We start from the raw sequence: 19,931 nt of genomic DNA, 5'->3' as shown, positions 1-19,931 counted from the left end.
TTGAGGATTTTTGCATCTATATTCATCAGTGATATTGGTCTGTAATTTTCTTTTTTTGTAGTATCTTTGTCTGCCTTGGCGATCAGGGGGATGGTGGCCTCATAGAATGAGTTTGGGAGTGTTCCTTCCTCTGCCGTTTTTTGGAAGAGTTTGAGAAGGATGGGTGTTAAGCTCTTCTCTAAATGTTTGATAGAATTCACCTGTGAAGCCATCGTGTCCTGGACTTTTGTTTGTTGGAAGATTTTTCATCACAGTTTCAATTTCATTCCTTGTGATTGGTCTCTTCATATTTTCTGTTTCTTCCTGGTTCAGTCTTGGAAAGTTATTCCTTTCTAAGAATTTGTCCATTTCTTCCAGGTTGTCCATTTTCTTGGCATAGAGTTGCTTGTAGTAGTCTCTTACGATGCTTTGTATTTCTGCGGTGTCTGTAGTAACTTCTCCTTTTTCATTTCTAATTTTATTGATTTGAGTCCTCTCCCTCTTTTTCTTGATGAGTCTGGCTAATGGTTTATCAATTTTGTTTCTCTTCTCAAAGAACCAGCTTTTAGTTTTATTGATCTTTGCTATTGTTTTCTTTGTTTCTCTTTCACTTATGTCTGCTCTGATCTTTATGATTTCTTTCCTTCTGCTAACTTTGGGTTTTGTTTGTTCTTCTTTCTCTAGTTCCTTTAGGTGTAAGGTTAGATTGTTTACTTGAGATGTTTCTTGTTTCTTGAGGTAGGCTTGTATAGGTATAAACTTCCCTCTTAGAACTGCTTTTGCTGCATCCCGTAGGTTTTGGATCGTCGTGTTTTCATTGTCATTTGTCTCTAGGTATTTTTTGATTTCCTCTTTGATTTCTTCAGTGATCTCTTGGATATTTAGTAACGTATTGTTTAGCCTCCATGTATTTGTGTTTTTTACGTTTTTTTCCCTGTAATTGATTTCTAATCTCATAGCGTTGTGGTCAGAAAAGATGCTTGATATGATTTCAATTTTCTTAACTTTACTGAGGCTTGATTTGTGACCCAAGATGTGATCTATCCTGGAGAGTGTTCCGTGCGCACTTGAGAAGAAAGTGTAGTCTGCAGTTTTTGGATGGAATCTCCTATAAATATCAATTACATCTATCTGGTCTATTGCCTCATTTAGAGCTTCTGTTTCCTTATTTATTTTCATTTTGGATGATGTGTCCATTGGTGTAAGTGAGGTGTTCAAGTCCCCCACTATTATTGTGTTACTGTCGATTTCCTCTGTTATAGCTGTTAGCAGTTGCCTTATGTATTGAGGTGCTCCTATGTTGGGTGCATATATATTTATAATTGTTATATCTTCTTCTTGGATTGATCCCTTGATCATTATGTAGTGTCCTTCCTTGTCTCTTGTAACATTCTTTATTTTTTAAATTTTTTTATTTTTAAATTTTTTTAATTATTAGCACCTTTAGTTATTATTTATTTATTTATTTATTTATTTATTTATTTGGCTGTGTTGGGTCTTCGTTTCTGTGCGAGGGCTTCCTCTAGTTGCGGCAAGCGGGGGCAACTCTTCATTGCGGTGCGTGGGCCTCTCACTATCGTGGCCTCTCTTGTTGCGGAGCACAGGCTCCAGGCGCGCAGGCTCAGTAGTTGTGGCTCACGGGCCTAGTTGCTCCGCGGCATGTGGGATCTTCCCAGACCAGGGCTCGAACCCGCGTCCCCTGCATTAGCAGGCAGATTCTCAACCACTGCGCCACCAGGGAAGCCCCATTCTTTATTTTAAAGTCTATTTTATGTGATATGGGTATAGCTACTCCAGCTTTCTTTTGATTTCCATTTGCATGGAATATCATTTTCCGTCCCCTCACTCTCAGTCTGTATGTGTCCCTAGGTCTGAAGTGGGTCTCTTCTAGACAGCATATTTGTGTGTCTTGTTTTTGTATCCATTCAGCCAGCCTGTGTCTTTTGGTTGTAGCATTTAATCCATTCACGTTTAAGGTAATTATCGATATGTATGTTCCTATGACCGTTTTCTTAATTGTTTTGGGTTTATTTTTGTAGATCCTTTTCTTCTCCTGTGTTTCCCACTTAGAGAAGTTCCTTTAGCATTTGTTGTAAAGCTGGTTTGGTGGTGCTGAATTCTCTTAGCTTTTGCTTGTCTATAAAGCTTTTGATTTCTCCATCGAATCTGAATCAGATCCTTGCTGGGTAGAATAATCTTGGTTGTAGGTTCCTCCCTTTCATCACTTTAAGTATATCATGTCACTCCCTTCTGGCTTGTAGAGTTTCTGCTGAGAAATCAGCTGTTAACCTTATGGGAGTTCCCTTCTATGTTTTTTGTTGTTTTTCCCTGGCTGCTTTCCATAATTTTTCTTTGTCTTTAATTTTTGCCAGTTTGATTACTATGTGTCTCGGCGTGTTTCTCCTTGGGTTTATCCTGTATGGGACTCGCTGCGCTTCCTGGACTTGGGTGGCTATTTCCTTTCCCACGTTAGGGAAGTTTTCGACTGTAATCTCTTCAAATATTTTCTCTGGTCCTTTCTCTCCCTCTTCTCCTTCTGGGACCCCTATAATGCGAATGTTGTTGCATGTAATGTTGTCCCAGAGGTCTCTTAGGCTGTCTTCATTTCTTTTCATTCTTTTTTCTTTATTCTGTTCTGCAGCAGTGAATTCCACCATTCTGTCTTCCGGGTCACTTATCCGTTCTTCTGCCTTAGTTTTTCTGCTATTGATTCCTTCTAGTGTAGTTTTCATTTCAGTTATTGTATTGTTCATCTCTGTTTGTTTGTTCTTTAATTCTTCTAGGTCTTTGTTAAACATTTCTTGCATCTTCTCGATCTTTGCCTCCATTGGTTTTCCGAGGTCCTGGATCATCTTCACTGTCATTATTCTGAATTCTTTTTCTGGAAGGTTGCCTATCTCCACTTCATTGAGTTGTTTTTCTGGGGTTTTAGCTTGTTCCTTCATCTGGTACATAGCCCTCTGCCTTTTCATCTTGTCTGTCTTTCTGTGAATGTGGTTTTTGTTCCACAGGCTGCAGGATTGTAGTTCTTCTTGCTTCCGCCTTTTTAAGACTGTTGATACACATTGCCAAATTACCATCCAGAAACGCTATGCCAATTTGTAGTCCACGCCAACAGTGGATGTGAAGCCTGCCTCACACAAACACTGGCTTGTAGCACTTTTAAAAAAGTGTAAAACTACAAAAATGAGTACCTCTCCCTTTTTCATGCAAGTGGGATTACTCCAAATTACATAACTTTTTTCAGTTAATTTAGCAAGTCAGTAAATTTGCATCTACCGCATCATTTTTTGTGACTGTTCAGTGTTCCATTATATGACTATGCCACAGTACACATAGCTTCTCCGTTCTTGTATATAAGCTGTGTCCAGTTTCCAGTTCCAAATAGTACTCTGATATGTATTCTTGCCTATATCTCTGACTATTTCTTTTGGTTAAATACTTAGAAAGAGAGTTGTTGGATCAAAAGGGTATACACATTTTAAAGGCTTGGCTTAATCTGATAGGAGAATAACCACATGTTGTTTTATTTTGTATTCCATTGATTTACTGGTGGGTTTACTGGCTGTTTGTATTAATTTGGCTAGTTGGTTAATTATACCCTGTGTCCATTCTTCTGTAGTGAGAGGTTGTAACGGTTGTATCCTATCCTGTCAGATCCATATGTCTGACTTTCTGTTTCTGTGTGCCATGGGGTGTTGAAAGACTCCAGTTATTTAAATGTGGTGCTCCACACAAGACTTAAAAAAATGACTCATGATAGTTGCCTTTCATGTAGTATTTTTTAATACCTGCGCTTTTGTGATGATCCCTTTTGTTTAAGTGAGTAGGTTGTTCAGCCCCAGAACTACTAGAATTCATGATCATTTGTTCTAGTTTTTGTCTGACCTTTTACTGAGAGAGTTCTTGACCATCATACTTTCATGATAGGTTTTTAGTATGTACTGTGTCTTCACACCTTCTTTGAATTTGTTATTATTTGTATCCTCCTAGACTTGTCTTTTTTGCTCTAAAACTAACAGTTAGTACATTTCTTCTCTTTCATTTTCCCCTTGTAACTAGTTTGAAGTGTGATTTGAAGCTCAAGATCATGATCAAAAGAATGCAGTGCCTTTCTCAGCTCCACCAGTTTTTGCTTCTGAGGTTTACATGCCACTGCTGCCCTTGCTAATTATGAACGGAGATTCATTTTGTGATTTTTTTTCTCATAGGTTATATACAGTTATTCTTCAGTTCTGTAATTGTAGAATATGTTGGACGATTTATTGGTACTAAAGGCAGGGTTATCATTGCACATCCAAAAAGTGCTTTTTTTTGTTTTGTTTTGTTTTTGTTTTTTGCTTTATTGGAGTATAATTGCTTTACAATGGTGTGTTAGTTTCTGCTTTGTAACATAGTGAATCAGCTATACATTTTCATATATCCCCATATCTCCTCCCTCTTGCGTTTCCCTCCCAGCCTCCCTATCCCACCCCTCTAGGTGGTCACAAAGCACCGAGCTGATCTCCCTGTGCTGTGCTGCTGCTTCTCACTAGCTGTTTTACATTTGGTAGTGTATATATGTCCATGCCAGTCTCTCACTTCGTCCCAGCTTACCCTTACCCCTCCCCGTGTCCTCAAGTCCATTCTCTACACCTGCTTCTTTCTTCCTGTCCTGCCCTTAGGTTCTTCATAACCATTTTTTTTTTTTAATTCCGTATATATCTGTTAGCATACGGTATTTCTTTTTCTCTTTCTGACTTACTTCACTCTGTATGACAGACTCTAGGTCCATCCACCTGACTACAAATAACTCAATTTCGTTTCTTTTTATAGCTGAGTAATATTCCATTGTATATATGTGCCACATCTTCTTTATCCATTCATCTGTCGATGGACACTTAGGTTGCTTCCATGTCCTGGCTATCGTAAATAGAGCTGCAATGAACATTCCAAGAAGAGGTTTTTAAATTGGATTATGCAGTATGTGTGTGTGTATACGTTTCTGTTTTTTTCCATACCCAAAATTACAAAGCTGCCATGGCTGGTCTTGTGCAGGACTCTTCCACACGTGAGAAAATGAGAGTTGTCTATATGTTAAATCTGTATGGACTTCGCAAGTGACCTTTTGTCTTTCATCGAAAGCACTTTGACCTGCAGCAGTGTGGCCTCACCAGTGAAGGAGCAAAGGCTTTACTAAAGGCCCTTGAAAGCAACAGAACTCTGGTCGTTTTGGATATAAGAGAAAAATCCACTTGTTGGTATGTGGTCACTTTTTTTTTAAAATTGATTAACACATAGCAAAACAAAAAGAGTTTGTTCACGTATTGACAGTTTTTAAAACTTAATGTGTTTCACTTTCCTCATCGTATACAGTTGTCCCTTGAACAGCTTGGGGGTTAGGGGTGCCGCCCCCCACGCAGTTGAAAATCTGGGTATAAGTTTATAGTCAGTGGTTCCGCATCTGTGGATTCAACCAACCTTGGCTCGTGTACGACGATAGTACATATTTATTGAAAAATATCCGTGTGTCAGTGGACCCGCGAGGTTCAAACCCATGTTGTTCAAGTGTCAACTGTACTTTTGTAATGTCGCACTTCCCTTATGTTTTTAGCAGATAATGTACTAATTAAAGAGAGTTAGTTATACCTTTAAATTGTTCTTATCTCTACTCTGAATAGAGGTGACCCTAGATACGAAGCCTGCTTCCACCAAGAGCATTATTTCCTTGTTGTGCAACCTCTGAATTCTTGCAAGGGGTACGTTATTCATTTGTCAGTTTCACAAGTAATTTATTTAATAGCTTCTGTGTGCCAGATACGGGTCAGGCACTAGGGATAAAGCAGTGAACCAGACAGACAAAAGTCTTGCCCTCGTGGAGCTTACATTCTAGTGAAGGGGTTCAGATAGAAATGAGTAAACAGATAAGTAATATAATTTTAGACAGTAGGAAGTGCAAAAATATCTTAATGTAAGGAGAGGGAGGGGGAGCAGGTAGGTCTCCATTGGATAGGTTTGTCAGGGGACAGCTTCACTGGAGAAGTGGCATTTGAACGGAGACCTGAATGAAGAGAGGAGCAAGCCATGGAAGATCTGGGGTAAGCACACTCCAGGACAAGGAGGCAATGAGTATGCAGGCATGTAGGTGGGTGGAGTATTTAAGGAAAAGCAAGGAGGCCAACATGGTCAGAGTACTGAGTGAAGAAGAGTGTGGTATGACGTGAGGTCAAGGAGCTAGCCAGGGGTCTGATCTTGTAAAGTCTTGAAGGCCAGAGTAAAGGTGTGGATTATTCTAAATGAGTAGAGGGTTTTGAACTGGAAAAAGGCATGATCCAAATAGTATCTGAATAAGATGACTTGGTATAGAGAATAGACTTGGGGGGATAAAGAAGAGAAACAGGGAGACCAGTTAGGAGACTATCACCGTGGTCCAAATAAGAGATGTTCATGGCTTAGCTTAGGTTGGAAGTTTGGAGCAAGTGAAAAGTGACTGAATTCAGGTTGTGTTTTGCGGGTGTAGCTAACAGGGCTTGCCGATAGATTAGATGTGGGGTATGAAGGAAACAGTAACAAGGAGACAAATCGTTGATGATTATGTGTGCAACTGGGTGGTATCACTTAGAAAAAGGGAACTGATGGGAGGAGCAGCTTTTGAGGGGATATCAGGACTTTGGTTTGATATCTTAGATGCCCTTTAGGTATCTAAGTGTCTGGACAGTGCTCAGACTGTACTTTCTATCCAAAGGTATCCAAAGCCACTTTAGATGCAAAATGTTTAAAGTTGACCTTTGCTGCTGCCAAAATAGTAGCCACTGGGGGCAGTCTGCAAGATGGCATCTTAGGTTTTTGAGGAAGAAATTAGAATACACAAAGGGGGAAATAAGTGTATAATTCCATAATGTAGATTTCATATTTAATTTTATGGGAAAAGCAATAATTAGTTGGCTTTTGGTTTTAAATGGAAATAGCCACTCACTGGGAAATAATTACTCTAATTTCAATTTATTTTACTTTAGATCATTCTGTGATGAAAGCAGTTATCCAAAAAGTTCTCCAGATGGAAGGAGTGCCAAGTCAGAGGTATATAACATGTTTTAGTTCTCTCGGAAGAATTTCTCTTTAATGGCTTGTTTTTCTTTCTTTCTTAAAAGAAAATTATCAAGGTACTTTCTGCCACCTTAAAACTAAGTTTCTAGTCCAATGAAATGGCTTTTCTGTTTTTGAAAATGTTGTGTGATGCCTTAATTTAGGTTCCCAGAAATGCAGATTGAAAACCTTTGATTAACTTAAAGTATCTTAATTTCCAATGAAGATCAAACCCTCCTAAATTACCTGTAACTTAAATGGCATGTTTATCATTTCTGTCTCAGTACCAGTGGATAACTTCTCCATCGGGGAAGGAACCATCCACAACTGCTAGACAGAAAAAGAGAACTATAATTTTGGGAAGTGGTCGAAAAGGAAAAGCTACTATTAGAATTGGTTAACTCTTTCTTGTTTTTAATGCTACTAGAACTTATACCCCTTATGTTTTCCGATGTGCTAAAATTAAAACAGCCAGTATTAACCACATGCATATTAGGAGGCCTATATTAGGAGTCGCCAAGTGTGTCGGGTGCCGTGGACAGCTGAGGCACGTTTAGCCCAAAGGCAAGTTCCAGCGCATTGGAGAGAGCAGACGAAATACCCGGTGGTGAAAATTCACTGTTGCTAAGGGTTGAAACGAACCAAGAATTCCTCCTGTTTCTCAGGGTGTTCCGTTTGGCTGTTAATGAAATGTATTTCCAAGGAAGGCAGGCACGTGGCTGAAAAGGCCAGCGGTGCCTGGGGGTCACAGCGAGACCCTCCCATCTCGCCCCCCTCGGCCATCCTGTGCTCTGGAAGCAGAGCTCTCAGCTACAAGTGAAACATAGTAGCTTCCATGTCCAGATTCTAAGATTTTCTAAAGCCCTTTAAAGGCCCCCTTCTCTGAGTGGTGCTTGACCTGCTGGTGTTTGGGGCGGGAGGGTGGGCTGGGTGGAGGGTCTGAGCGCCATCCTGAGGGAAGGGCTTTGGAGGCCTGTGTGCGCCTGAGGCCGGGGGCCCAGTGCCCGTGTCCGAGGGGAGGCTAGCGCTGACTCCAGCCGTGCCGAGCCAGACGTCGCCCTCCTTCCCGACAAGCCAGCAAAGCCTGTCGCTCACCTTCCTGGCTGTGCTGCTTACACGTGCCCTCTGGGAAGGCCAGCCTGGCAGAGCTCTGTTCCTGCCCTTTGGGCTGCTGGTAACTGAGTACCTAGCCTGGGTGCTGGAGGGGAGGATCCATAGATGGTGGAGGCCCAGCGCCTGCCCAGGGTGCTGCCCCTCTGCTGAGGGACGCTTGCCCAGCTGGTTAGACCTGTTCGCACCCAACTGCCCACAGTCAGCGCCCAGGCTAGGAACAGCAGCCTCCCCATTTCCTCGGTGTCTTCTAGTTTTGTTCCTTTCTTCTTTTCGCCGCCTTCCTCCCCAAAGAGGCAAGATACTAATGTTCAAGAACCAACTCAGGCCATGATTTTCCAGCTAAACTCATGACAGTTGTGCACTTCTGAATGACTGGGTACAAACATTTGCAAGGATGAGCTCTTGGGTGAGGCGCCAGCCAACTTTTCTAGCTTCCTCTCTCTTGCTTGGGTGTGGGCACCCCCTGCTGCCCCAGATGCCTTGACTCCTCCATTTTCATATATTCCTCCTCAGAATGCTGCCACCACCCCATCCTGGCCTTTGGGAATGTTAGCTGGCTGGCTGTTCCCCACAGCATCCTGTCACCCTGGTCCACTCTTTCTAACCTCTGTATGCCCGTCTATGAAATCTTGTCAGGTCCAGCTGGAGGAAGACCACCTATAGGTCAATTAGCTTGGGAAGGAACCCAACTGTGTGACCCAGTGTCTTTAAAATAACGTTAAAAAAAAAAAAGAAAAAATGTTGTTCTAGAGCTCCTATACCATCTCTTACCACCATTAGAAAACCACCCCCCAAAAGGGGGACCTCATTCATATTGAAAATAACTTCTTACCGTGTAGGCATTACCTTAGGGCATTCTAGACACTGGGGGAGGGAAAAGCCCTTGGTTTTTTTTCTAACATTCATGTTAAACTTCTTTCCAAAGTTCTTTAAACTGTGGTATTCTTACAGATAGACAATGTTGCTGAACAAGTGTTTGTTTCTTCCCTTTTTCTTCCCCCAGGCTCAAAGATTTGGAAAGAGATAGTTTAACAGAAAAGGTAAGGTAATCTCCACCTGAACAAAATGTATGATCAAATGTGACCATTTGACAGACACTATGTAGTTCCTAACAACAAATTGAAGTGGAATTGGCTCTCTTTTCCCTGAAGTTGAGGATAACGTGGATGTTATTGTCTAACGTGCTGGACTAATAGGCTATTATTGGTTAGCTTTTGGTAACTCATCTAGTTACCCAGTCTGGGTTCCGTACCATCGAGTCTGGATTATAATTTGTCCTGGTCACACTGTTTTTCCAAATCAGGTTTGTTCTAGTATGCTATTATGTGTCTGTTTCACCTTTAATCTTTCCATTTTTCACCACTCTGGAGATGGTGTGATATGATCTTAACGAAAACAACAGGAACATGTCTTGTGAATATTTAGTTTCCTTTTTGGCCGACTCAGCATTGCCTGCCATTCAGTCATTGTTATGTGACCAGGCAGTGTAACTATTTGTGTATTAGTCCATTGGTTCCTACCTTGGGAATGTGGAGACTTGTAACCTATATCGTTCCCTTAGGAATGCGTGAAGGAGAAATGGAATCTCTTGCCTGAATTTCTGCAGACAGAAATAAAGAATCAGTTATGTGACTTGGAAACCAAATGACATGAAGAAGAATTATCAGAGGTTCAGTCGTCAGCATCCCGGCGGCTAGAAAACGTTTCCTCCCATGTAACTTGTCTGTGACCAGGGAGGCAGGATCATCCCACCTCTCCCTGTTACCTGATAGTTAGAAAGGAAGCACATGTGTTTCCTTATTCTCTCATGGCCACTTGTTGACATTCACTGCTACTTAAATTATCCTTTCCTGCTGTAGGAGGGCTACCTGGCTAAAGTCAAATCCCTTTTAAATACAGATTTGTCCTTGGAGAACATGCTTTCAGTCGGGAAGTGAATGGATGTCTAGAAAACGGGAGCCAGACAAGTGGTGAGGAGCGCAGAGTGGAAATAGCAGAGAAAAAGAAGCCCCCCAAACCTGTTTCCAAACTTTGCATGCAAGTCCGATGGAGAAACAAAATGTAAGAGCACTTGACTCGTTTGACCTCGTTGGAGTCTGGTACCGCCTAAGGGGAGGACAGACTTGGTGCCATAGGGTCTGTCTGTTCCCCCCCCACACAATCCCTCCACCGGCAGTACTTGTTTTTTGTGTATCTTTTTTTATTTTTATTTTTTGGGGGGTGGGGGGTGGGGGGTGGCTGTGTTGCTCGGCTTGTACGATCTTAGTTCTCCAACCGGGAATCGAACCCGGGCCCTCGGCAGTGAGAGTGCTGAGTCTTAACCACTGGACCGCCGTGGAATTCCCTCTTGTGTATACTTCTAACTAGCTTAGATATATACTTTAAATTTTTGTCTTCGACCAAGTTATAGAGCATTAGATCCCCAAATGTGGTTGAATTGATGAGGTATAAGAAAACAGGAGCTGCTGATATTTATGACTTGTAAGTGACATGCCTGTTGAAGCTAAACATTTATTCTTAGACTCCTCCCCCCCTTGTAGTCAGAGTAACTCTTCTGGAATTTAAAAAAATAAGAGCCTGGGACTTGAGCTCAGGTCAGGTGCTTGGCCACTTCATCGTTTGACGAAATAAGCAGAGGCTCTGTTTCCTTGTCCGCCTCAGGGTTGGGCCCTTCATACAAGAGCTTGTGTTAAAATGGCCTAGCAAACTGGCAGGTGCTAATTTGATGACTTTATGAAGACGGTGGTTGCTTAGAATAAGAAGAGAAGGGTACTTAATCCTCAGAACCTGGTCTGTGCACCAGCTTGCTAATGCTGAAGAACTGTACCTTGGCTGTGAACTCTTTGTTCATAGTGGCTTTTTTGTTTCTTTTCTGTAAGCAGCTGAAGTCTCATGTAGCCCCAGGATTACAAGGCAAACTACCAGGCAGACCACCATCACATCTCATTTCACAAGGGGGTCAGTATATAATGAATGGACAGCCCCCATTTTAGGGGCCAACTGTTTTTGGTAAAACACATATAGAATTAGTAGGATGTAACTTAGTAATTCTGACTTCCACATTGCTTAGGTTTTCCTTTTGATATTCTGTTTTTAGACATTCATGAACAGCATTTCTGAAGACCTCATCCATTTTTACTCTTAGCATAGGAAACTTCAAATGTACATACACAAAATACCAAGGATAGTAAAATGAACCCCTGTGTACCTATCACCCAGTATCAACAGTTAACAGCTCCTGGCTGTTGTTTCGTCTATACCCCCATATGCTCCAAGTGAAAACTATTCCAAATGAATTACAACTCCATACACACCCATGTCCCCCCAGTTGGATTACTTTGAGACAAATCGGACATGTCATCTTATCCACAAATATGATATTTCTAGATGACAAGGTCTCTTTCTCTGACAAGTTTTTTATTCATATTTTGCTATAATTGCTAACATCTAGCAAACAGTCTTTTGAAGAAGACAAAACATGCCTTACAAAGTGTAACAGTTCCTTACGAACAAATATATAGCAGTGTTCATACCTCCCCTTGTGTAACAGAGTTTGGTTGATTTGTTCCTTAAGCCTTTCAAGTGATAGATTCCTTATTTTCTTGCCATTTATTTAAAGAAAAGAGGTCTTTTGTCTAATAGCTTCTAGGTCTGGCTGACTGCATCGTTTCGGTGGTGAATGTGTTCCCTTGTCTCCAGTTTTCTGTCAACTGGTAGTTAGGTCTAGAGTCCTGATCAGATTCCAGCTTTGTTTTGTGCGACTTCATTGACGGTATGGGGCTGTCCATCAGAGACATGTAATGTCTCTTCGGTGATTCTAGCAGCCGTTGATCAAAGTCTAGATCCATTATTTCTTAGGGTTTGCAAAACGGTGGTATTCTAAACCTGTCATCCAAAGAAACATTAAGCTCGAAGGGCTTAAGGCAAAAAGGGCTTCTCCTTGGAGGGAAGAGGGTGTCCATGCCCTGAATCTTTCCAAACAGAGGGTACTCTTGGTAGGGAGGAATATAAATTGTTTTGTGCCCACTGCAAGTGTAGGGTCTGGCTGAGCTACCAGTTGGCCTTACTGTGTGTGACAGCCCTGCCAAACAGAAACCTGAGGAAGACCCTGAAAAAGCAAAATCAGGTGATTCTGTCGATGAAGAAGAAAAAGAGCAGGTAGGGCTCGCGTTTCAGTTTCTTAACTCTGCCTTATTTTGGAACACTTGCTGGTAGTTGTGAATTTACACTTGGTCTGTCTATGGACCGTAAGTGACTGAGAGGGTGTTAGAACATATCCCTGGACCCAGGGCAGTACGTAGTGTATTATGGTTAGACCCGAGGACTCAGCAGGCCCGTAACTTTGGTGTGTTCTCTCCTGTCTACCTTCCTACCTCTCCAGCTGTCAAGATTTTCCAGTCAAACCAGCAGATGTGATGCGTTTAGAGCATTTCCTTCTGATGTCAGATAAGCTCCTTTCCCACATCTAATCTCTCTATAAAAGCAGAGTTGTCGTGTTATTATGTGTATTGTAATAATGCTGCTTAGACTTTTTAGGTTAGAAAACTGGTGGCTTGCCAAAGGCCTCCAATATAGAAAATGTCAGCCTCTAGCACTGTCCCGTGTGACTTGAGGGGCAAACCTAGATACTACCAGATGGTCACACGCTATCTATTTCATTCCTGCCACAGGATTAGCTGTGTAAGTCGGGAAGTCTGTAGGTTTACAGGTGGGTAGTAAATGCCCTGTTACCTGCTAAAGATGAGTATCCGTGGTTTGCTCTAAGGCAGGGTTTCTCAAGCAAGGCATTGACTTTTGGGGCCAGATAAACCTTTGCTGTGGGTGTGAGTCCTGTGCATCGTAGAGTGTTTAGCAAGGTCCCGACCTCTACTCACTAGAGGCCCGTAACATTCCCTCTCTCTCCTCCCAGTTGTGACAACCAAAATCACCTTCAGACTTTCCCAGGTGTCCCCTGGGGGGCACAATTGCACTGAGCGAGAAGCACTGGACTCAAGGCTAGCAATATCATTGAGGTAGACTTGACGTCCTGTTGTAAAAGACATACTCATTCTCCTGTTTTTATTTTGGAAATTAGATGCCACTGTTCATGATCCTTATTCAGATGTCGGTAATGAAGTTGAGTCAGACTACCCACTCACAGGTGGGACACTGAGACAGAGGGAAACAGCTTGTCCAAGTCACATGGCCACATCCCTTGCCTCCTAAGAAACCGTGTCACAAGGGAAAGCAAGCTGGCTCTTATAATATTGACAAGTGTTTTTTTTTAAACAAATGTGCCAGTTTTAGAGTTGTTCTTTGCCCTCTAACCTTTTGGAGGGCTTCCATAGCCTTCAAGCTTCTGAAGAAACGAACTGGGGCACTCTTTCCCAAGCAGGAGGCAGTTTCTCTGGCAGTGTGTGAGAGGCCTTGGGGACTTGGAGGATGAACACTTGTCGCAACAGGGTTTATCCCGATATGCTAGAGTAAGGCTCAGTGCACCATACCGGTGTCATCAGGTGGTGTTTGTTAGTCAGATAAGTAGTACTACAGAGAGAATCTTACTTTAGTCAATTTAAAGTTTTGAGATCTCACTATGTTTTTTAAAACAGGTATTAAATACATGCATTTGGTAAAACAGTACAAAAGGCTGTTTGGTACATAGCAGCCAAAGAAAAACAATGTGGCTATTCCGTGCTGAGCTATGCTGTGAGCGTTATCAAATAGGTACTGGATTCTGAGGCCTTTGTTCAGGAACAAAAAAGAATATAAAATATCTGATTGCCACAACTAAGGAGCCGGCCTGTGGCAACTAAGACCCGGCACAATTAACTAAGTAGCTAACTGACTAACTGTTTTTTAAAATCTCATTAATAGGTTTTTAATATGATTTTTAAAAATTTATTTTATTTATTTTTGGCTGCGTTGGCTCTTCCTTGCTGCGTGCGTGCTTTCTCCAGTTGCGGCGAGCGGGGGCTACTCTTGGTTGCGGTGCGTGGGCTTCTCATTGCTTGCGGTACGTGGGCTTCTCATTGCTTGCGGTACGTAGGCTTCTCATTGCGGTGGCTTCTCTTGTTGCGGAGCACGGGCTCTAGGCACGCGAGCATCCGTAGTTGTGGCTCGCGGGCTCTAGAGTGCAGGCTCAGTAGTTGTGGCGCACGGGCTTCGTTACTCCGCAGCGTGTGAGAACTTCCCAGACCAGGGCTTGAACCCTTGTCCCCTGCATTGGGAGGCGGATTCTTAACCACTGTGCCACCAGGGAAGCCCGAGCTCTAACCTTTTAAAAAATGTGTTCCTTCCACCTTCATGGAGCAGGCGTAGGGGACGGGGAGGATCTAAGAGGTGGCACCGGGCCACAGTTGACCCCCAGTGACAGCTAACAGCTGCACTGCTGCCCCTTCCTGCCCCAGGACCTGAGCCCAGGTCCCGGGGCGGCTGGAGAAACGCACTGTTTTTGGTGAGATGCTCTTACTTACTGTGTGGAGCTGCTCCAGCTGCCCCGGTGCCCACACCCCTGCAGGGCCCTGTGCCCGTCCTCCCTGCCCCCTGCCCAGGGCTCGGGGAACAGCAGTCTCTGTAGGGCAACCTGCTTCCAAGTCCTTCAGTGACCATGGAGGAGTGGGAACGGGCTGGGCTGCCGGAGAGCCTGGGCATGCAACACCTGAGCTCAGCCCTGGGGGCTCACGTGAGGGCAGGGGCTGGGGGGTGCGGGCGGTGAGCGGAGGGGCCTCCAGCCGGCGTCAGTCTGGGCCCTGGACCCGGGGAAAGGCCTCACCCTCTCAGTCCTGACCTGCCGCTTGGGAACCCTGTGGCCCACCAGCCCGAGGCCTGTGGCGCCCGCCACAGACTGCCCGGCGCACGGCTGGGGTGCCAACGCCACACCTGGTTTTTGCACGGGGACCATCGGGGGGCTCGGTGCACAGGAAGAGGAGCAGCCCCCAGGCCCCGACACGCCCCTTCCACGTCCATCGAGAAGCGCCGGATGGAAGGCCGGCTGTGCTCCTTTTCGAGCCCCAGGGAATTCGCAGGAACAGCCCTCCCGGCCACGGGGTGCCTGCCCACCGGCTCTGGGCCTGCGACCAGCCCAGAACACAGAAGGCACAGAAGTGGGTGCAGGGAGCTGAGCCGGGTCTGCAGAAGGGCAGACACCACAGCCTGGTCCACAGCCGACTGGCCCAGGGCGGGTGAGAACGGGCGGGCAGGCTGAGGGGAGGACAGAACGTGGCACGGCCTGCCCGCCTGGGCCCCGGGGAGAAGGTCGGGGCGCTGCCCGCGCCCTCGCTCCGCTGCCTGGCGTCCTTTGTGGGGGCGAAGGGCCGGAGGCAGGGCTCCCGAGGAGCTCGAAGGCCAGGGAAGGACACACGGGACGGTCCAGACCCACCCTAGCGCGCCAGTGGGGCAGCACCCTCTCTGAATTCCTACTGCCGCCAAACCGCATCCCTAAGGCCTTTGGGCAGAATTGCTAGGACCCAGGAAGGCGGCCCCTTGCTGTGGTCCAGACTTCACCAGCTGCCGATGAGCGGAGGGAGCCAGCCGGCCGGCCGTGAGCAGGAGGACAGGGCACGGGCACAGGGACAGCCACAGCCGGGCTTCCCGCAGCTGTGCCCACCGCCAGAAGCAGCTGCAGCCAATCACAGCCCCCGCCATGCCAAACAGTGCCGGGCAGGCGGGAGGCCGGCAGGAACCTGACACCCCCTCACTGGAGAGCCGGCCTGGCCAGGGTTGGGGGAGCCATCCCCGTGTGAACTCACCCCACAGCTCAGCCATCTCCCAGTGACCCAGACGCTACACCAGCGGAGAGCAGCCTGCAACGGCCGCAGGGCTGATCCCCGACCAAGGTCAGAACTCCCCCCAGTGTGATGGCCCCCATGCCGCTCCTGTGGTGGAAGGGACTGCAGGCAGAGACCAGGAGTGGAGTCTTTTTATAAATGGCTGCGTTTTCAAAGAACCGTTTTGTAAGCAGGAAAGCTCCCCAGGAAGGGATTGCATTAGTGCAACAAGGGGGAGCCTTGACACCAGGCTCTCCAGACACGTCCAGGTGGAGACTTTTGGCTGAGGCCGGCCGCCAGGGACTCAGGGGTTGGAGGACACGCGGCCCCTCCCCCGCCCCAGCGGGGCGCTAAGGCACCGGGCCCGCCTGGGTGGGCAGAACCCCGTGCCGTCAGCAGGCCGGCGGCTTGCAGCCCTCAACCTTCAGCCCTTTGCTCAGGAGGAAGGCATCCTGCGTGGGGTCGCAAGCCAGGAAGAGCTTCACCATGCCCTTGGCATCCTTGGAGCCCCCTGGCCTCAGAATGCAGCTTCTGTAGTCCATGGCAACCTGCCGAGAGGGGGCGGGGCTGCAGGAGGGTGGAGCTCCGCCTTCACTGAGGGTGTGGGTGTGGCCACCTCTGCTGTGACTCAACAAAGGGCAGGGGAGCAGGAGGTCCAGGGCAGGGCTCTCAGAGCCTGGCTGGCCCAGGCGGGCGGCACAAGCATCTAGGCCCAGGCCAGGGACCTCCGTGTTGGTCTGCGCGGCAGGACGGCCTCTCACCTTGCCACTCAGGACACCGTCCTGCTTGAAGCGTGTGTGGAACGTGTCCGCGGAGCACACCTCGCTGCACAGGTAGCCATAGGACTGGGCGTTGTATCTTCCTGCCAGGCGGCCGAAGGTCGCAGGCAGGTGGGTCCCTGGGACACACGCGGAGAGGCTCCTGCCCGGCCGCCTGGCCGCTCCGTGCCCCTTCCCCAGAGCCCAGAGCTTGGGGCCTCAAGCAGCCCTGTCTGAGTCCCCTGCCACTAGAGGGAGTATTGGCCCAACACTTGTAGAAAACGGGGACCTTGTGGGCAACTCAGTGGAGGGACACAAATCAATCTTTGCCGACTTTCTGCTGAAGCTCACGAGGGTTCACCCCTAAGCCTCTTACAAGGTCAGCCGCCGAGGCTCCGAGGGATGAGTCAGGGCTCGCCCTCCAGCACGGGGAGAGCATGGGTTAAAGTGCTCACGAGGGAGTGAACCGCGTGTCCGCACCGACACGCACCTGCAAACCTCGTCGACGCGTTCCGTCCGGGCTATGAAGCCCTCTCCTGCCTCTTCCAGGCGCTCCAGAAAGCACGTGCAGATACGCCCACCCCACCCTCGGACTCCGCGGGCCACAGCTGGAGGGACCAGCCAAGGAACCGAGGCAGGAAGAGGCCAGAGGTCACCGGGCCTCGGCCAGAGCCTGTCAGTCAGTTCCCTTTCACACACCACCAGACGATCCTCTTGACCTGGGCAGTAGCCGCCAACCGACCGCTAAGGTGGGCCCGGCGTGCGCTTGGCTACCTGGCGTGGCTGGGCCCCCGAGGATCTCCTGGCAGAGGCGGGCATTCTCCTGGGCCGGGTCCGCGGGCGTCTGCATGTGCAGGGCCTGGTCCACCTCGGCCAGGACGATCTGGCGCAGGTTGAAGAGGCCTGGGGGGCGGGAGGAAGGAGACGGGGGGATGGCACTGTGTCCAGGCCGCGCTTTCCAGCCGGGCGGTCCGGGCGCCCCCTTCCCTTCCCTCGGCCCGGCCGCACCTGAGTTGGCCTGCCGGGACTTGATGAGCTTGTCCCGCAGCCCCTGGGGGACGGCGCTGCCCGTGCCCCACCGAGACTGGCAGCAGCGCCAGGGCCTCACAGGGTGTGGTGCCCCCGGCCCCAGAGCCTTCCCTCTGGTTCTCATCACCGGCTGTCACCAGACTCGCAGGCAATGTGCCTTTCTTTTCTTTTTTCTTTTTTCTGGCCCTTAGCCACGCAAAGGGGTGAAGCCCTGACACTCGCTGCCACGTGCATGGACGCTGAGAACACGGTGCTCAGCGAGAGAAGTCAGACACAGAAGGACACACAGGGTGTGACCCTACTGAGGGGAAACGTCCAGAACAGGTAGATCCACAGAGTCAGAGAGTGGGTTCCTGGTTGTCAGGGGCTGGGGAGGGGAGGGAGTGATAACTAAGGACGTGAGGGACATTTTTGGGGTGATGGAAATGTTCCAGAACAGGGCAGTAGTGATGGCTGCACAGCTCAGTGAAGTGTCCCCACGCGCTCCGGTGCAGCCTGTGAGAGCATCGCTCTCAGGACGAAGGGCTGACCGCAGGAAGACTGAACGACGAGCAGTGGGTCCTGAGCCCAGACGCTCAGCTCGCCCCCCCCGCCCCCCCCCTCCGCCGTGGGGAAGCCACTGGGACTTGCTGAGCCTCCACTGAGACTGGCAGCAGCCCCAGGGCCTCACAGGGCGCGGCGCTCCCAGCCCCAGAGCCTTCCCTCTGGTTCTCATCGCCGCCTGTCACCAGACTTGCATGCAACGTGCCTTTCTTTTCTCTTGTCTTTTTTAAAGGCAGCTCTTGAGTACATGTACTTAACATGCAGGGAACCAGTCGTGACTCCTTGATCTGGGGCTTCCAGCCTCCAGAGTCTCGAGGACATCCATTTCTGTTGTTTACGCGCCCAGTGCGTGGGCTTTGATGGTGGAAGCTGACACCGAGGGCATCGCCACGTGCGGGGTGACATCGCCACGTGCGGGTCGGGCGTAGGCTTGGTGAAGTTGGCTACCATGGCCACGATGGCGATCTGGCGGCTCCCATCCTGCTGCAGGCAGCCCAGCTGCAGGCCGAAGCAGGCCGCGTGCCCGGACTTCCCTTCCCTGGGGAGGGACGCAGGGTGAGGCCCAGCTTCCACAGAGGAGCCCCGGCCCACGGCCGACAGGGGCCCGACCCGCCCTCCCTGCTGCAGCATCCCGGACCGTGTAGAGCCTCACGTCTTGGTGACACACGTTGGCGCCCTCCTCCAGGTCGAAGGTCAGCCCCAGCAGCTCCTGGGAGATGCCCAGCCGCCCGCGCGTGACCACCTGCATGGGGAAGGACTCATTGAGCAGGTGCTGGTCCACGTGGTAGCGCGTCTCCTCCCCCTGGTTCATGTAGTAGTGCGGGTCCCAGGCATTGATGGGCCCGGCAAAGTGCAGGCCCCGCCTCTGGCACTCGGCCTTCTTTAGCTCCAGGATCACGGCCGCTCCTGCTCCCCGAGGGGCTTCAGCTTCTGGGCCAGCTCATCTGCGGGCGGAGGGGAGAGGCTCGGCTATGTCCCTGTGGCGGCCCCCCAGCCGCCCCACCCTGCGCCTCTCGAGGCAGAATGAAGGGTCCGGGAAGGTGACCCCCAAGGGCTGACACAGTGGGGTCTCAGGCAGCACCACGTCCAGTTAAGGTCCGCCTGACGCCCTCCCCACTGGGACTCAGGTGGAGGCGGGGTTACCTAGGAAAGTGGCCACCACCTGGCTGGTCTTGGCCATGTTCATCTCCAGCACGGAGTCGGCACGCGTGCTGAACCCCAGCAGGCAGGACTTCTGGGCCTGCAGACTCACCAGCTCCCCGAGGATCATGCAGTTCTCCTGGAACCCAGAGCCGGCCGGCGCTGGGGACCGTGGGCCATGCCCTCCCCGTGGGGCCCCGGGCCAGGTCTCTGCAGGCGGGCAGGGCTCTCAGGCCACTGGCGGGCACAGCCAATCCCCCTCCCTCCTCCTCCTGGCCCGGATTTCTAGACACTTTGGTGCTGTCCTAACACGTGGTCTTTCTTAACACAGGTCCTTTTGGAACCAGAAACGGTGTGAACCGTGATGGGCTCTAAGGCCAAGGGCAGGAAGAAATGCGGCCAGCCTCTCCAGGAGCCACCCAGGGGCCTCCCCGGGCTCAACATTACAAACTCGGCTGCCGAGCAGACAGCAGCTCGTGCCCACGGCGCCCAAACACCCAGCCCCTGGACGGCGAGACGCCTGTTGCTGCAGGTGGCCCGTGGCTGGCTGGTGAGGCCC

General features: G+C 48.8%; 1 protein-coding gene and 1 long non-coding RNA gene across 4 annotated transcripts; one reads left to right on the top strand and one right to left on the bottom strand.

The window, feature by feature from the left end:
* Positions 1–10,194: 10,194 nt before the first annotated feature.
* On the top strand, positions 10,195–18,632 carry LOC309606490. Of its 3 annotated transcripts, XR_014231880.1 has the most exons (6): positions 10,195–10,218; positions 11,040–12,315; positions 12,539–14,149; positions 17,210–17,409; positions 17,881–18,013; positions 18,465–18,632. It is a non-coding gene; the product is annotated as an uncharacterized lncRNA (long non-coding RNA). The 3 variants fall into 3 exon arrangements; XR_014231882.1 differs by lacking the exons at positions 10,195–10,218; positions 11,040–12,315 and having other exon boundaries at positions 12,323–14,149; XR_014231881.1 differs by lacking the exons at positions 10,195–10,218; positions 11,040–12,315; positions 17,210–17,409 and having other exon boundaries at positions 12,323–14,149.
* Positions 16,039–17,871, bottom strand: LOC309606475 (thimet oligopeptidase-like). Its single transcript, XM_082343639.1, has 3 exons — positions 17,669–17,871; positions 17,435–17,563; positions 16,039–16,523 (listed from the first exon to the last, which is right to left on the bottom strand). Exons 1-3 carry the CDS (start codon positions 17,811–17,813, stop codon positions 16,420–16,422), a joined length of 378 nt encoding a protein of 125 aa, XP_082199765.1. The 5' UTR covers positions 17,814–17,871; the 3' UTR covers positions 16,039–16,419.
* Positions 18,633–19,931: the final 1,299 nt, after the last annotated feature.

Source organism: Balaenoptera borealis, assembly GCF_965194805.1.
Source record: "Balaenoptera borealis genome assembly, chromosome: 11".
In the NCBI taxonomy this organism is placed as follows: Eukaryota; Metazoa; Chordata; class Mammalia; order Artiodactyla; family Balaenopteridae; genus Balaenoptera; species Balaenoptera borealis.
Note: the sequence above shows the minus strand (reverse complement) of the source record. Positions and strands in the feature narration are given on the sequence as shown.

Bases quoted from the DNA above. Each gene is read 5' to 3' on its own strand.
- LOC309606475 (XM_082343639.1), bottom strand. From the start codon at position 17,813: ATGAGAACCAGAGGGAAGGCTCTGGGGCCGGGGGCACCACACCCTGTG. The intron at 17,564-17,668 runs GTGCGGCCGGGC...CCCGCCCCCCAG, and splicing joins GTCCCGGCAGGCCAACTCAG to GCCTCTTCAACCTGCGCCAG. The intron at 16,524-17,434 runs GTAGCCAAGCGC...GTTGAGTCACAG, and splicing joins CGGGGGCCCAGCCACGCCAG to CAGAGGTGGCCACACCCACA.